The sequence below is a fragment of the Pristiophorus japonicus genome, chromosome 22 (assembly GCF_044704955.1).
Source record: "Pristiophorus japonicus isolate sPriJap1 chromosome 22, sPriJap1.hap1, whole genome shotgun sequence".
In the NCBI taxonomy this organism is placed as follows: domain Eukaryota; kingdom Metazoa; phylum Chordata; class Chondrichthyes; family Pristiophoridae; genus Pristiophorus; species Pristiophorus japonicus.
The window spans coordinates 65201010-65213220 of NC_091998.1; the positions used below are offsets into that span (position 1 = coordinate 65201010).

General features: G+C 46.5%; 1 protein-coding gene across 8 annotated transcripts in view; it reads right to left on the minus strand.

Annotated features, from left to right (window-relative positions):
• Positions 1 to 3810: 3810 nt before the first annotated feature.
• The window catches only part of stard7 (StAR related lipid transfer domain containing 7), a 53895-nt gene continuing 45494 nt past the window's right edge, over positions 3811 to 12211 (minus strand). For all 8 annotated transcript variants that reach the window (XM_070866309.1, XM_070866312.1, XM_070866310.1 and 5 more), the window contains 5 exons: positions 10247 to 10357; positions 9259 to 9341; positions 7825 to 7924; positions 6269 to 6353; positions 3811 to 4636 (listed from right to left, as the gene is read on the minus strand). In XM_070866309.1, the coding sequence (XP_070722410.1) occupies positions 4458 to 4636; positions 6269 to 6353; positions 7825 to 7924; positions 9259 to 9341; positions 10247 to 10357 (558 nt within the window). In that variant the 3' untranslated portion in view covers positions 3811 to 4457. The remainder of the gene's footprint in view (positions 4637 to 6268; positions 6354 to 7824; positions 7925 to 9258; positions 9342 to 10246; positions 10358 to 12211) is intronic.

The following is a 12211-nucleotide window of genomic DNA, read 5'->3' on the forward strand; positions in this document are numbered from 1 at the left end:
CACACCCTGGGCTAGCAGGTATAAAAGGCAGTCCACCATGCTGCTTCTGCACTCTGGAGTTATATTAATGAGACCAGGGTCTCAACAGTTTGAGCTTACAGCACAGTCTTGTGGAGCTTTTCTAAACATAACATGGTCCTTTTGTTTTTATAAGCTGCTCTTAAAAAAAAAAATGTACCGCTCTCTCTCTGTCTCAGACAAATTTATCTGGATGAGCAATCAATAATGAATATTCAAATCAGAAATGGGATTGGTTTCCTACTTTAGACTCACAATTAACCTTTTCAGAAAAACTAGTAAGTAGAGGGAAATAAAAAGTACCCCACTACATGGGCTGCGAGGATTGGATGTCACTGCAGAAATGAGCTGAAGACATTGTTTAAAATGTTTAACATTAACTTGTGATTTGGAATTCGGAGAGTATTGAACGTGCTACTTGTTAAGTATGGAAGAACTCCACAAGACTGAGTACTGTGAGCTAAAACTGATGTGACCTTAGTCTCTTTAACACAACTCCAGAGTGCCTAAGCAGCATGGCAGACGACCTTTTATACTCCCTTGCACGAGGTGTGCAGGTGACCCTTGGGCCTCCAACAGTTGCGCCCTCTGGTGGCAAGTCTCACACAGTTACAATGTTTACATACATAACACTACTGATGGAACAACTCTCCCTTACGCTCTCCTCTCTAGCAGGATAATTAAAATAAACAATTTGCAGCAGTCAGGGTCATCGCACAATCTTCAATTCCGATTACCAAGGGACGAATATAAGAATGCACGAACAAATCAGCACAGTTGGCTCTTTGGGGGCATCCTCACATTGCAGTGTGTGGGAGCTGGCTGTGCACAACATGGACGCCGCGTTTCCTACAACATTGATACACTTCAAAAAAAAAAAAGTACTTCGTTGGCTGTAAAGCGCTTTGGGACCCAAAGTCGTGATAGGCGCCATAGAAATACAAGTTTAAAAAAAATTTGAAACGCTCTCCCGTTCCCTGGAAGGCATGTGAAAAAAAAAAAAAATCCCACGATATTTTGAATGGCCCACGCAGTCCCCCGAAAAATATGCAGGGGACATTGGTTAAGAGTGTAAGAAATCAAACCACGGCCTGACATCGAGCACACCTTGAATGGAATTTAAATATAGTGAATTTGATTGTCGTCCCATCACAGATTGGTTCCAATATAGATTGAATGGGGTTTCCTTAGAGGACAGTGTGGTGCAGGCAACCTAATTCCACAGATTTTAGTCTCCTCGCAGATCCAATTGCTATCATAGCCCACACATTCAGTCTTGCTTGCATTCAGTTGATATTTTGGTGGAAGGATGAACTGGGCATTTGCTGCAGAGTGTAATGTGAGGGGAAGGGGTAACGAACAGGGTGGAAATACTCCAGAGACACAAGAACAGCAAAAGTAGACAGGAAACACATGCCTGAAATAGGGAAAAAGATGAGATTTAATTTTTAAAAAGTAATTAAAAACACAAAAGGAATCACAGAGCAAATCACCACCTTGTGGAAGAAATGCATTCTCCTTTACTTTCAAGCTGCCAGACACACCCACACGTTAAATCAAGGCAAATTCAAAAATAAATCAGCACAAGCACACAGAAAATATAAATAGATTTAAACATTACACGAGAGAGAAGTTACTGGACCTAACTTCACTGGCAGAGTAGCAAGTAGCACGAGAATATCCTGAGGAGGGAGATCAACTGTACTTGTCCCACCCAGGGTTTGTCTAACTGTGACAGTGAGACGGAACACGGTGAAAGGTACAAATGGTCAGGCCCAGTAAGTGCAGATGGGTCTGCATGTCCTCTCCTGCATAGGAATGGCTTATTCGTTTGTGACACAATTTCAGTTTGGAATTTCACACAAGAGGACAGAAGGAGGAGACAGGGAATGCAATTGTGAGTGGGAATCAGCTCTGTATTTACCCAGATCTCGCCATTCCACTTCCCCCAAGCTCAGGTCTGTAATGCACAAACAGAATTTCCACTGATGAGGACAAAATGGTGTAGAAAAATGGAGGGTGCCAATCAGGGATCAGCAGACACAGAACAATTAAAAGATTAACAAGCAGGAGCACAGCTTACTTTAGAAAGCTTCGATTTTTGCTGAAAGGCTGGTGGCAGGTTAGCTCAATTAAAAAAATTTTCATACAATAGAAACTAGTTTTAATCCACTGCATCGGAATTAATGAGTGACATTGGGGGGAGTGTTGGTAGCGACTGATCCAGTGTACTGAACTCTCGGGCAGCAGGCAGAGTAAGCTGCATGAGCCAGTGTGTGAAATGTTAGTCAGGGCAAAGGACAGACTGCATGACAAACTGCTAACCGAGACGATAGGCATTACCGCAAGAGAATAAATGTCGCTCAGATACTCAACAATTCTTCAAAAGAATTGCTATTCACTTTGGAAAGATACAACGAATGCTGTCTGGGCCAACAGTTGATCCAAGTTACAATTGTCCTCACTGTTCCTGGGTTGGCAGATGGGGAAAATCATCCCGAGTGCAATGGTCGCTGCTGACAAGCGCGCCGGAGAGCACTGGATAGGTGACACTTACCATGAAGAATACTTTCTTGGGTGAGGGACCAGAAGGTGCCATTGCTTATGGAACTCCACTCCAATAAGAGTCAGTGACTTTAGGACTAAAGGGAGAAAAGCAATGAATAGAAACAAAGGGTGTTGTGATAACTGGTCCCCTGCAGGCACTAACTGTCTGTACAGTTACCCCAGCACCGGGCACAAGAGCCTTTAAGTCAAGCCACTGCTTTTGTGCCTTCCCTACTGCACCAAGGGTTGTTTCCTACATTTCAACGGTCACTACACTTCAAGAGTTATTCATTAGGTGTGAAGCACTTTGGGATGCCTGGAGGTCCTGAAAGTTGCTATAGAAATGCAAGTTCTTCTTAGCCACGCAACAGCCGTTGTTGAATGGGACCCCACGCGATATCATACAGAAAGCAACCAGTGTCCAAAAATACAGGCTACACAATCGCAGACTCACATCAACAGCTGGTGCACCCAAAAGTGACAAATCAGAAACCACGGGATATGCTCAAATGGGACACGGTGACCACACATTTCCCTACAATAATGACTATGCTTCGAAAGTACTTGATCGACTTTGAAGCACTTTGGGACATCCTGGGGGTCCAGAGACAGGCTATAGAAATGCAAGTTCCTTCATTCGTAATCTCCTCCGCTACCAAATGTGAGAGCGCCATCTCCTGGTAGCAAGTCGGCACAGGAGCAGTTTTGAGAGTCACAGTTAAAGGGGACAGAGAGGAAATGCTGATTGCAGCTTCACTGAATGAGATGCCATGTGGCAAGCATGTAGCTATCCCCCTTGCACCCCAGCTTTGTCTTGCTGCCAACAGGGGCAAAAAGAATTTAAACATGTTTCCATTCTCCTCTGTTGACGACACGGACGCCTGTGCTCAGAGTGAATTTCCAGCAGAGGTCATTCGTTGTGTGTGAACTTGGCACATTATTCCAGTGTGTGAAATCCCGCTCCCTGAGCAGGCCACACATCCTGGCAGAGATCATTCGACAGTGATCAAGAGTAGGAACCCCGGCTGATTTCCCACCTCTCTAAATCAAGGGGCACAATGCCACCGTCCCAGCTGGAACCGGTTAACTTTACACAGAAATCATTCACAATTTGCTACAATAAGGCAGCCTGGCAGAAGTTGCTCTGGTGAGATGGGTGTGATGCGCAGGCACACAAAGTTTCCCTCTATATACGAGAGCTTCAAGCCTGTGGGTATAGCCGACCAACTGAGGAGGGAGAAATCATTACAAAATAACACGTTTTTATTTGAAGCTACTTCAGCCGAAATGCGAAGCGGAACTCGCCAATGAGATTAACAGCAACTATTGGACCTCCTGTGTCAATCGCTTCGCTTTTAAAAAGATGAGTGCTGTGGCCAGTGTAAAACATTAAACGTGGAATTGTGCACGATTAAAAAAAAACAAAGTAGACACGTTGCAAGAAGTGCATTTGTCTCTCTCGTCCCCCCCCCCCCCCGCACCGCCCCAGTAAATAAAAATCTTCCTTAACTGTTCTAAATGGTTACAGCAAATTCAAGTTGCCGTCTTAACCAAAACATTTCAAATAGGCAGGATCTGACCAGATCCTGACCAGACATTCTAACCTTCAATTTCAAATGCAGTGTTCGTTCAGTGTGTGTGTTCTTTTTAATCCTTCAAGTTTTGCAGGTTAGCGTGACTCCTGGTACCATATACTGGCAAATCTTACAGCCCTCTGCCCATCTCACACCCACAATGCCTTTCAATGCAAAGTTTTTCTTCGAAAAGCAGTTAGATCTTGAAGTTGCTCCCTGCTCTTTCTTGATAAAGAAGTTAACCTCCGGCATGTAACCCACGGCCAACATCTGGGTACACAGCAACTGACGGCCATTTCCCCAGACAGGACCGAGAACCTACGCGTAGTCCATCTGTTGTGAGCTGCAGCTATTCTCTTTGCTCTCGGATTTCTGAATTTCTTTGGTATCAGTGCCCTCGGAGGAGCTTCTCGCACTGATGTAATCTTTAATCTTGATTTCCATAGTCCTCGCTCGGACAGTGGCCAGGTGTAACTTCTCCAGGAAGTCGGGCATGCCTGCAAGAAAACAAACAACAAGAATAGCGGAAGGTGCAAGCTATGACTCAGTGGGGAGCACACTCGCCTCAGAGTCAGAAGCTTGTGGGCCCACTCCAGGGACTTGAGCACAAAAATCCAGTTTATGGGAGCTTGCTGTGCGCATAATGGCTGTCGCATTTCCTACTTTCTAACAGTGACTACACTTCTAAAGTTACTTAATTAGCTGGAAAGTGCCTTGGGACGTCCAGAGGTTGTGAAAGGCGCTATATAAATGCATGTCTTTATTTAGTGTTAGTGAAACACCAGCGGCAGATTGATGCAACAGCGTCTGGCTTCTACAAAAGGCACTGCTGTTTAAAAGATTATCAAAGAGTATTCCCACTGATCTGAAGATGTTGAATTCAGGACCTTTTTTGCGAATTTTATGCTCCTTAAGGTGAACAATTGAGAATAGAACACATTTAATTTCAATGTCCCATCAAACACTCCCAGGGCAGGTACAGGGGGTTAGATACAGAGTAAAGCTCCCTCTACACTGTCCCATCACACACTCCCAGGGCAGGTACAGGGGGTTAGATACAGAGTAAAGCTCCCTCTTCACTGTCCCATCAAACACTCCCCGGGCAGGTACAGGGGGTTAGATACAGAGTAAAGCTCCCTCTACACTGTCCCATCACACACTCCCAGGGCAGGTACAGGGGGTTAGATACAGAGTAAAGCTCCCTCTTCACTGTCCCATCAAACACTCCCCGGGCAGGTACAGGGGGTTAGATACAGAGTAAAGCTCCCTCTACACTGTCCCATCAAACACTCCCAGGGCAGGTATAGCACAGGTTAGGTACACCGTAAAGCTCCCTCCACACTGTCCCATCAAACATTCCCAGGGCTGGTATAGCATAGGTTATACCTTAAGCTCTTACTTTCATAAGAATTAGGAGTAGGCCATATGTCCCATCGAGCCTGCTCCGCCAATCAATAAGATCATGGCTGAACTTCTACATCAACTCCACTTTCCCGCCTGATCCCCATATCCCTCGATTCCCTTAGTGCCCAAAAATCTTTCTTTAGCTAAGGAGACCAAACTGTACACACTACTCCAGGTATGTCTCACCATAGCCCTATATAATTGCAGCAATACTTCCTTACACTTATACTCTAACCCCCTTGCAATAAAGGCTAACATTCCTTTTGCCTTCCCAATTGCTTGCTGTACCTGTGTGTTAACTTTACCCCCAAACATGCCTTAACGGCAACCTCAAGAGCAACCCCGACTACACCAGTGGAATATTTTTCCATTTCCCACTCTTCGAGTGAAATTGCCAGTGTCAAAGGACAAATCAGGTTACACTGTGGGCCACTGCCAATCAGATGGAGACTGGCCCCTAACTTATTGCAAGTAGAAACACCAGACAGACGCTTATTTCATCAGAATGGGCTGGATTAACACTGAGGTCTCAGAGGGGACCTGTCTCGGATGACGGTACCCCAGCTGGAATTGGGGGCTGGCTGCTGATGGGTCAGTTGTTTTTTCTTCTGACGCTGGGACAAAGGCAAGCCTCACACTTCACAGAGCTGTCCCAGTACACCAAAGGACTTCTCCTGGCATGTAAACCTTCCCACATACCAATAAACAATTATGGAATATCTTACCGCTAGACATCATCCAGCTGATGCAGTAACGAGGGAAAACTGTCTGGGGATCATCACTGTATGTGAGAAGGTAGTCAAAGCCATTCTGGAAGACAAGGTGAAGACTGAATGCTGACTCCAAGCATAATGTTACAAATGGTTAAACACTGCATTTTCAAAAATTATTTAATTTCTCAATAATCTCTGCCCTGCCCCCCGGCTGCTGGGAACTATTCCACAGTCACCGGCTTCCCTCTTGTAAGTTGCCCAAATGGCCATACTTAATGACCCTAGAAAGTGTTTCTTAGTAAAGACGCACTCTGTGACTCCCCCTGTGGAGTCTGACTATTCAATGCTTGGCCGGGGGGGGGGAAATCAACATAGCCAAGCCCAATCCTGTGCACACCCAATGCCCATACACAGGCTAGAAGGGGTTATGGGGATAGCCCTCAGCAGCAGCGGCATCTGATTTTCTCTCTCTCGGAGTTCAGCAAGCTTAACACAGCGGGAGAGAATCTTTGACCTTCTGGTTTTCATACCGCTCCATTAAAGATGCATTACCCATGAAGTAATTGGGAGAGCCACGGGTGCACCACCACACAGACGATACATCAGGGTGAACAGGGGGCCCTCACACAATTCCCAAAGTGGGCTCGCCCAAATTACAAAGCAGGGACCGAGACCTGAGAGTCAGGGTTGATGGACTGCCCAGGAGGATATGCTCTGTCTATAATACTTAAAGCAACACTGAGTGAATGAATCGTGTCAGGGAATTTAGGGAGAGGCTAAGTGAACAAGATGTGCCCTCCCCCAACTCCCTGCGAGTCGGTGGCCATCGAGCTCCATGGACTCTCACATCTGCCTTGTAGCCGCTTCCCCTGTGACCGTAGTGCACCCTGCCATTGCGCTGTCAGGCGCGCTCAGCAGCATCTGCTCTGGCAACGTCAAAACACAAGTTCAGTGGCTTTGCTGTGGGACTGCATGGCTTCCCTCCTCTGCTCAGCGAGGGGCCCCGCACCCAAATTTAAAAGTAGGGGGAAATATTGATGGTAACCTGGTGCAGTGTTATTAATACAACCAAAAATGGGTTTATCATAAAAAATAATTATTCTTAATAAGGGTGTCTAGTCCACCACTTGGGAGTAACCCAATTTTAAATCACTGAAAATGACTTAAAAAAACTATACTGACCCATTTAATAATTTCACGAGTGTACTAGTTTCTTAGTACATTAAATATTGTTTAATATGTAAAGAGGTTTAAAACGTGTCTGTTAGTGCCCATGTGCCGAAATCAACAGCTCAATTTGAAGAGGCTCCTCAAACAGGCGCCAAAGGCAGAAACGTTCCAGGTTCATTATTTTGATTTGGGGGCGTGGCCAGTTTTGTGGGCGGGGCTGGCTCCCCATGCAATGTAATTTAAAATCAGCGTTGAGGATTGCGGACACTCGACGTAAGCGGCACTTAAAATTCCAAGCTATTTTACGCGGTGTGGCCAATTTCCGGCGGAACGAGCGGAAATTCTGGGCCGCTACACCTTAAGTGTTACCCTTTCACCTCAGTCACACCCAATCTTACTTCATCAAATGATCGGTGTGGCTTGATCACCATCTGGGACTCGTAAGATGTCACCCGCACATAGTTGGGGCTCTCTGGTACATCCGGATGCTCTACAGCCCTGAATAAACAGAATGGGATGTTAGGACCGGTGTACTGGGTGTCACAGCCTTCTTTACTGTCTTACTCCTTTCTTATGCAATTGTACCGTGCCCAAACTTGCCCCACCTCCATTTCCTCTTCTCCACTGCCCCCCAACCCGTCCCGCCGAGACAAGATTCCACTAGCACCAGCAACCCTCCGAGAATCTTGAGCTCAAATATCGAAGAGTGGAGGCTTTGCTTCCAAGGCTGAGTCACATTAGATACCAGCATGGATTGGAGATGGTGGGTATAACACAGCCAATTCTTTATAGCTTTTCCAATTGTGGGTTGCAGAAGACAGCCCCTTCACCAAGGCCAACCCCGGCAACTGTGAGCAGCTAAATTCAGCATAGATCAGGGCTTGAAGCTGGGATCCTTCATGCCTCTGCATCATAATATGGCACTACGATTACCCACTGTGCCACATAGGAACACAATAGGAGCAGGAGTCGGCCATTTGGCCCTTCGAGCCTGCTCCGCCATTCAATGAAATCACGGCTGATCTGGTCTTGGCCTCAACTCCACTTTCCTGCCCGCTCCCCATAACCTTGACACGGGAAGCACCTTGCCACAATTCTGCACCAGAGCCATGCCCAGCATCTAAGTGCAAGACTGAGGCGTGGACAGCTCAATAAGTGTAGACATAAAATAAATCACAAACGCCCTCAGAGGTGAGCAGCAGCATTCACTAATGTAGGAACACTTAATTTATGAGCAAATCCAACTAACTTTCCAAGACATTTGATGCAGATTTTGCTTTGCTGGACAGAACTAGATATATTTTAACCATTAGATCAGCCTGCTTTCGACCGCTACGCAGTGACTGCTGCGATTGGGTATGGTAGCATAGTGGTTATGTTACTGAACTAGTAATCCAGAAGCCCGCACTAATGAATTCAAATCCCACCACGGCATTTGAGGAAGTTAAATTCAGTAGGTTAAATAAATCTGGAATAAAAAGCTAGCATCAGTAATGGTGACCATGAAACTGCCGGATTGTCGTAAAAACCCGTCTGGTTCACTAAGGAAATCTGCCGCCCTTACCCGGTCAGGCCTATATGTGACTCCAGACCCACAACAATGTGGTTAAATTTTAACTGCCCTCTGAAATGGCATAGCAAGCCATTCAGTTGTACCAAAGTGCTATCACACGGACTACAGCGGTTCAAGAAAGCAGCTCACCACCACCTTCTCGAGGGCAATTAGGGATGGATAATAAATACCGGCCTTGCCAGCGACACCCACATTCCACGGATGAATAAATAAGAAAAAGGGTGCGGAATAATGAGAAGGGAACGCCTCAAATTCTCACCTCGACACCAACACCATCAGATTGTTCCTTTGGTCCACATGATAGCGTCGGATGTACAGGTAATCCCTCGAGTACATGGGATACTGGAAATGGAGACAGAAAGAGGGGCAATTAAATTGCTCACCCCGTCACGACCATTTTGTGTCATTTCCCACTCCTTTCCATCACAGCTTCATCCGACAACCCTAAAATAAGAACCAGAGCGACAAGCCTCGACTTTCTGGTCGGTGTTTTCTCAGCACCGGCAGTGAGACACTCTATTTTAAAGTGAGGCTCGTTGGATAATCCTAGCTGCTATATCTCATGCACGCCCAACTTGAGCAGTGCAACACTGTGTGTTTTACATGGGATAATGTTCCCGTCCTGATTTTAAAAAAAATAAAGAGCACGCTGTGACTTACTGAGAAGGCAGTCTTGTGCCAGACATGTACGTATGGATAGAGGGGACCAACCGACCTTAGGACTGATTGCTCACGGAGGTTTTGGTGCAGACTTGGAAAAGCATTAAACCCGTCACGTTTGACTACGCAGCTGGCTTTAGCCAGACTGTGGCTTTCCAATGAATGCTGTCTGGTTGTTTTGATCATGATCAACTGGATATCAAGAACCTATTCTTCCAGCACAATGTTGAAAATCCCCGTTTGCACATGCGATCAATGCTCCCCTAATTTTATTTTGGCTGCGCTGCCCCTTTAAGGGGCTGCATGGCCCGTTCACAATTTCACGCATGAGCAAAATTTAACATCGGAAGCGCCGGTCCTGGGCTGTGCGGGTCTAGCAGACACCTTGGCCGCGCAGCTTAGAGGGAACGCTGCATGTGATCCGACCAGTTTCGTGAGCGCGCTGATCTGATCAGATCATTACACGCAGTGGTTGGAAAGCTCCCTCCCATCCAGGTTTGGATTGGGCAGAGGGTAATCAAGTGTGAACCGCCAGAAGAAATCGCCACACACGCTGGAGGACACATAATTACTACGGCTAAGCTTACCGGGAAATGCGTGACCCAGTGAACAATCTCCGACCCCGAGCACGCATCCCGCTCGACCACTTCCAGCTTAATAACCAGCTCGTCCCATTTCTTCCTGTACTCAGTGTCCAGCTGCGTGGAGAGACTTTGTTAGATTGCATGGCAGAGAGAGGCTTCCTTCCATATTAATCAATAGCAGAATGGGCATCCCCAATGGGCCACAGGACCAGAACAGCACCAGGCACTTCCTGCTCAAGGACCATCCAGTTGAACTGGAGCAGGCGTACAAGCCGAGGGGGGTTGGGATCAGAGCTCAGGCATAGAGCTTCTGGTGAGGCCCAATGCCAGACGTTTCCTTGCCCAAGTTTGGCGATGACACAAAGATGCAACCGGTAACTAGTGGGGTGCCGCAGGGATCAGTGCTGGGACTCCAACTATTTACAATCGATATTAACGACTTGGAAGAAGGGACTGAGTGTAATGTAGACAAGTTTGCTGATGATACAAAGATGGGAGGAAAAGCAATGTGAGAGGAGAGAAGTCTTGCTACAGCTATACAGGGTATTGTGAGGCCACACCTGGAATACTGTGTGCAGTTTTGGTTTCCATATTTATGAAAGGATATACTTGCTTTGGAGGCAGTTCAGAGAAGGTTCACTCAGTTGATTCTGTGGATGAGGGGGTTGACTTATGAGGAAAGGTTGAGTAGGTTGGGCCTCTACTCATTGGAATTCAAAAGAATGAGAGGTGATCTGGGGGGCTCGACAAGGTGGATGCAGAGAGGATGTTTCCACTGATGGGGGAAACTAAAACTAGAGGGCATAAGCTTAGAATAAGGGGCTGCCCATTTAAAACAAAGATGGAGAAATTTCTTCTCTCAGAGGGTTGTAAATCTGTGGAATTCGCTGCCTCGGAGAGCTGTGGAAGCCAGGACATTGAATAAATTTAAGACAGAAATAGACAGTTTCTTTATCAATAAGAGGATAAGGGGTTATGGGGAGCGGGCGGGGAAGTGGAGCTGAGTCCATGATAAGATCAGCCATGATCTTATTGAATGGCGGAACAGGCTCGAGGGGCCATATGGCTGACTCCTGTTCCTATTTCTTATGTTCTTGTGTTTCCCCTCCTGGGGGAATCTAGAACTAGGGGACATAGTTTCAGAATAAAAACGGAGATGCGGAGGAATTTTTTCTGTCAGAGGGTCGTGAATCTTTGGAATTCTCTACCCCAGAGAGCTGTGGAGGCTGGGTCATTGAATATATTTAAGGTGGAGATAGACAGATCTTTGAACGATAGGAAGTCAAAGGTTTTGGGGAGCAGGCAGGCAAGTGGGGTTGAGGCCATGATCAGATCAGCCATGATCTTATTGAATGGCAGAGCAGGCTTGAGGGGCTAAATGGCCGACTCCTGCTCCTATTTCTTAAAAGGAGAGATTCCTTGTTAAGCTGCAAGAAATCCACCACAATGCCAGTGAGCAAAAAGTAAGCTGGCCCCACCCTTAATGGCAAGATGTAAATGCTGCACAGGAGTCAGCCAAGAGGCACAGAGGAGGTGACTGTGGCTGTGCAGGAAGGGAAGCTGGTCACACTGGGATAAGTAGGATGGTCATGGAGGGAGAACGGCAGTTATCATTGGAGCCTGCACATTCACACCATGAAAAGCAGCCAAAAGAGGGAGTCCCACACCTCTGGAGTTGGCTGCATTTCGAGAACGTGTCCTGGTCATACTTGGACTCTAAACTCGAAGATCAGCGTTCTCAATCTCTGCCAGTCTGGTGGGAAAAGGATGGGAATGGTGGGGCGGGGGCGCAGGGAAAGAGAAAATGGCCCCTCTCCATTTACTTTAGATAATAATGACTATATTTCAAAGTCATCGTACGTGAAGCACTTTGAGACATAACTGAGTGACATGATAGAGAGCACCGTAACCATCGTAGACAGTATTATCCACAATGTGCCTGAGCTAAACGGCGTTTCCATTTGATTC